Below are 5,701 nucleotides of genomic sequence, written 5' to 3'. Positions count from 1 at the left end.
CCAGTCTCCAGATTAGGTTCACTGGTGAGCCTTCCAATTCTGGATTGTAGTTCATTTCAAACATAGTCAAGTTGACAACCAGGAATAGCCACTACAATGTTTAATCTACTTAACTTGATGAAGATGTAACAATCCTAAGTATTCTTTTTCTAGTACTATTTATTGAAGGTTGTCCTGTTCCTAATTTGTGATCTGGGCAGGCCCAGTGAGATAGAGGGCTTAGCACAGTTGCTGTCAAACCTGGTAACTTGAGTTTGACCCTTGGTGTAAGGAGAGAAAAATTTTAAAATAAATTGATAAGTAACCAGGTACCCAAGCTACACTTGGGTTTCTTTCTAGGCTTTCCCTTTCTTTGGTCTGTGTCAGTTTGAGTCATTTTTTTTCTTTTTTAAGACAGTCTTAGCACTGGTTGCTCTTGCACTCCTGTAGTCCGGGAGAATGACCTTGCACTTAGACTAGGTTTCTTGGTGTGCTGAAATAGCAGGCTTATTCTGTTTCCCATGCCCAGTTCATGCAGTGGTGAGGATCACTAGGCAGTGCTGGTCAGGCAAACATTCTGCACTTGTTAAGTTCTAACTACACTGTTTTACAACTAATTTTGTGGTAAGTTTTGAGGGCCTCCTTGTCTGTCTACTGGAGGTGGTCTTTTCAGGTTCTATCTTCTTCACTTTGGGCATTTCAGATAAGGTCATCCCCATTGAGTCCTGAGAGCCTCTCACATCCTAGGTCCCTGGGACTTTCTAGACTCTTCTACCCCACCTAGACCTTTCACTTCCTCCGTCTCCTGTGATTATTTTGTTCCCCCTTCTAAGTGTGATTAAAGCATCCTCACTTGGGCCTAACTTCTTACAAAGTTTGTGGGTTGTATCACATATTCTGTACCTGTTTAGTTAATTTCATCTTATAGTCAGTACATACTGAGACAGGTGCTTTTAAAAAAGAGAGAGGGGGGGACAAATTGAGGAAGGCACCTGGCATCAACCTCCACATCCATTGACATAACAGGCACACCTTTGAGCACACACATGAGCCAGTAACAAACACAATAGATGGATTTATTGGCAAGCTCATAGTTGGATGGGTGGATAGATGATTGATTAATTTATATGATTGATAGTGTCTTGATATAATCCGTTCAGCTATAGGACTGACTTAGTAGTTCAGGCTGACCTTAAATTCACAGTGTTCATTCTTTTGCCACTCACATATTACAGGCAGAACTTCTAGTTTAGTGATAGGCCTCACGTTCAATGAATGAATGAATGAATGAAAGTGGAGACTAATTGAAAAGATAACTGACATGGACAAGGCGCCCCCCCCCCCCCCAATGCATTGACATACACACACACATCTGTATACAGGTGTGTACTAGTATACTCATATAGATTTTGTTTTCATTGGCGTTCTTGACAGATGATTTTATGGTGTGGCAGATAAGATGATACTGGCTCATCAATTGTGTGACATAAGAATAGAACTTTGGCCGGGCGTGGTGGTGCCCGCCTGTAATCCCAGCCCTGGGGAGGCAGAGGCAGGTGGATTTCTGAGTTCGAGACCAGCCTGGTCTATATCGTGAGTTCCAGGACAGCCAAGATTACACAGAGAAACCCTGTCTTGAAAAATCAAAAAACAAAAAAGAATAGAACTTTCATGAATAGAGAAGAAACAGTTTTCAGAGAGGGACCAGACATATTTATAAGTATGGTGGCTAGGGACATTAGAAATGGATGTGTTCAAAATGATGGGAGGTGAGCTTCAAAATTAAATCAAGATAGAAAGAAAATATGCTATGAAAAAAGAATTAAACAGGAAGGAAACTTAAAGCTGAAGTCATGCGCTCCCAACCCCCGGGTGTGCGTGCACACGTGTATGTGCGTGTGCAATCTTTAACTTTAGGTATAGCTCTTTTGGCTTGAATAGAAATTCTAATAATTAAAGAACCTTCTCTCATCTATAAAACATAGACAGTGCCAAACATTAGCTGAATTTTATCTCTAAAAACTTGCATTTAGATATGTACATGAAAATCAGCCTCATGTTTTTTATGAGAGAAATTCAAAATGTCTGAGTTAATACGTGTTTTATAGTTTTATGTTACTTTCAATTTAGAGTGTCTATCTTTCCTATTTTGGGATAATATTTTGGCCTCAGGTTTATTATTATCACCACTATCATGTTTGCTTTCTATTTCTCATTTTGAGTATTAAGAGTTTTTTCTTGCATCTTAATTTGCTTGGATAAGCATAGGACTCTTTGTATACTTCATGTTATTTATTCTACAAGGCTGAGTAATACTAGCTCCTGAGTTTAATTTAGGTCATGGAAATGAAGAGATCAGCTTACGGTTACTGATTTATATTGTTTAGTAGTACGTCAAAGTATATTTATTATAGTATTTATGTAAGACAACTAAAATTTGGAAAGGTTTAAAACTTTAGTATAACAGTTTGGAGTCAAATCTACCCTTTGTATTTCCAATACCTCTATTCTTACTTTTTTATAGTTTTTTGGTAGGTGGGTAGTGTTTGTTCAGATTTAGGCTACCGTGCTCCACTAAGAATAGATTAATTCTGTTAAAGATATTTTGTTAGATAAATTGTGACTATTGAAATAGCTTATCTTGGGGGTATGATGTACTTGTTTCAGGAATTTTCAGGGTAAGATAATGATTATATAGTAATTCTTGGGGCAAAATTAATTTGCTTGTTTTTGACATTTTAGTTACAGAAGAATGGTCTGAGAAAAAATGGTATTTTGAAAAATGGCCTGATCTGTGACTTCAAGTTTGGACCCTGGAAAAACAGCACTTTCAAACCCACAATCGAGAATGATGACACAGAGACAAGTAGCAGTGACACGTCGGATGATGACGATGTGTGAAGGATTTCCTCACAGCTTTAGAAATTTTAGTGTGATACATCTCTCATGCAGTTTGGGGTGAATTGTAAAAATGAAGAACTATAATTTATGTAGTGAACCTACCCCATTAGAAGATGATTTTTTTGGGGGACTTCAGTATGAAGAAAACCAAGAATGTTGTGTTGGGCTGTGTTGAACATTATTTCTTTGTAAATGAATGTTGTAGAAATGAGGACTTTGGTTGATCCAACATTGACTTTCTTCATCACTGCAGCATTTCTCTTGACTAGCAATGTGACGATGTAACAAATGAGATTTTCTCATTTAATAATAAAAAATTGTGTAATGTTTTGCAAAGCTTCTGTCTTAAAATGTTCAGGTCTTAAGGTACAAGGCAGCTTACAGTTTTGCTTGCAGAGTCCTATCTTTTTCAAACTGTGGAAATCTTCAACTCTTCTTGTGCACCTCCTTATCCCACTTCCCCCTAAAACAAAACAACAGCAAAAAGGAAAATGTAGCATGTTGGCTAAAACTGGAGCAAAGTGCACTAAAACATTAACTTCTTGAACTCAACTCTTGTACTAAGTCACCTTTCAAAACAAATTCCTCTTTAGTCTTTGGTAGCAGTGAATGTGAGAGAGGAGACATGCCAGGCGCTCTTCCAAGCTTCAGGAGGGGCTCGTCAGGAGCTTTGTTCCATGTGCTGTCAGATCAGGATTCTCAGAGGGGATTGCAAGAGTTGCGGGAAAACTTATTTTGATAAATTATTACACTTGCAGAAAACCTGATCGCTGACTGAATCTGTCCACGACATGGAAAATAAACTGCATTTTCAGAATATTGTTGTTCTTTGTAGTGTTCAAGATACTGGTCTCTCTACACATGCTTTATTTCCTACAGATTTATACTTGCCTTTGTTAAAATGCCATTCCCTGAACTTAGAAAAAGAGCTTAAGTTTTATCAATTTCACAAAGCTATTTGAAGAATGTTGACTTTTCACTTGCACATCAAATTTAGCATCATTTTTGTTTAGTATGTTAGACTGCTAACTATATTTGTAGCCCATTTTCAAGCTTGGTTTACTCTCAGGTGCTTTTGTATTCCTCTATCCCAATCTCATTTATATTGTGCATAGGATGCGGTTAGATCCCTGGAGCTGGAGTTGCGTGTAGTTGTGAGCTGCCTGATAGGGGTGCAGTATATTACTATTATAAAGAAAGCAGTCATAGACCAGGCGTTTTTGGAGTTTTATGCCAGACTACAATATTTTTATCTGTTTTCATATTAATCCCCAGCTCTTACCATAAGCTAGGACTTAACTTTTTGTTTTGTTTCCTGCCAAGACTAGGATAATGGAGAAATTAAACCAAAAAAAAAAGCCTATGTTTCTTGCTCCCATAAAAAATTTTAGACTAAGTATAACAAAATACTAAATATAGATTTTAAAAAGTAGGCCTTTTATTTTGGAGTTTGCCACAATTCATTCTAAATGGGAGAAGTTAAATATATCATCCATAAGAATAACTAATGGCTAGTATGACAGAGCTGGTAGTGTAGCATTGATTGCCTATTGGGTTGCACTATTATTTGCAAAATAGAATAATGAAGACTTGTTTTGGGGCATCTTTGTATTCAGGCAGTTCTTTTGCTTTTATTTCCATCTAGGTAGCTCTTAGCTAATGTTTGTTGTGTCTTAATGTAATGTTTTATAAATATGGTGCATTAACTGCAGTACAGTTCTACCCATTAAGTGATGACATAGCAGACATGTACATGTAATTTGTGTGTATTTAGTCATAGTTTTATCTTGCTGTCTAAAGAATTGCTTTCTAGTAAAAGTTTGAATCATTAGAAAAGAGCCTACAAATGCAGAGTGGTTAAATTGTAGATGTAATATGAAACTGTTGAACAGAACTAGCTCACGGTTGTCAGGGGCAGCACAATTTGAATGCTTGATTTGAATGCTCATTTTCTGCATAGCACCACAAATCAAGGTAGTGACTTTGTAAGTCTTTGACTCCTCACATTTCTTGTATAAATTGTAGTTAATAATCAGAATCCTTATGGTAATCCTATTTAAAATAGCATTTCAAAATATGTATCTTGCTTTAAGATAAGGATTTAGAATGATTGTAATTTCCATAAGTATATTGAATTCACCCCAACACTAATTTTATTTGAAATACAAACCTCACTTTTAGTAATTTCTTCATTGTCTTTTCTAGCTTAGTTTTCTAGTTCTGTCTATATTGTAAATCCTCTTTTATGAAGTTTTGAAGATTGTGGAACACCCAAAGGGATTCTGATGTTGGAAGCATTTTTTTAAAATCATACACAAAATTCATTTGTTAACATCCGTAAATTCTAAGCAAGTGATTATATAAAAGCCTAACAGTTCTTATAAGTATTAGCAAAAGAATTAGGGTTTAAAAACCACAAATTCCAACAGCCTAAATTTTAACAAAAACTGCTATCATAAACCAATATTGCTATGTTTGGGTTTATACTTCTATGTTTATTTGAATTTAATATATTTATGGAAATTAAAAGCATCAGCAGTTGGAAACTGATAGCTTGGCTTTTGGGAAGATTTTCAAGTTTATTATAGTAGCCATTGGAAAGGCCATGGCCAGAGGGCAAAACCTGTAAAAGAACCAAGCAGTTCAGGGCTTCAGTTCTTTTTTCTGCTTGACATGTTTCCTTCCATTAGTGAGGTTGAATAGTAGTATTTAACCATAGTGGTATTCTAAGTAGAGTCATGATCGTTTTAACCTGGAAGTCTTTGTTCAGTATTTGGGATTGTATAGTTCATTATGTAGCCTAGGGTAACATGTTTTATAT

At 36.2% G+C, this 5,701-nt stretch overlaps 1 protein-coding gene across 1 annotated transcript in view; it reads left to right on the top strand.

Moving 5' to 3' along the window:
- Positions 1–3,209, top strand: part of Gpbp1 (GC-rich promoter binding protein 1) — a 61,088-nt gene extending 57,879 nt beyond the window's left edge. The window contains exon 11 of the mRNA XM_021208369.2: positions 2,722–3,209. Coding sequence (XP_021064028.1) covers positions 2,722–2,880 — 159 coding nt within the window. The 3' untranslated portion in view covers positions 2,881–3,209. The remainder of the gene's footprint in view (positions 1–2,721) is intronic.
- Positions 3,210–5,701: the final 2,492 nt, after the last annotated feature.

This window comes from Mus pahari, chromosome 11, assembly GCF_900095145.1.
Source record: "Mus pahari chromosome 11, PAHARI_EIJ_v1.1, whole genome shotgun sequence".
In the NCBI taxonomy this organism is placed as follows: Eukaryota; Metazoa; Chordata; class Mammalia; order Rodentia; family Muridae; genus Mus; species Mus pahari.
The sequence above is the reverse complement of the archived record's forward strand: the minus strand, read 5'-3'. Positions and strand labels throughout refer to the sequence as shown.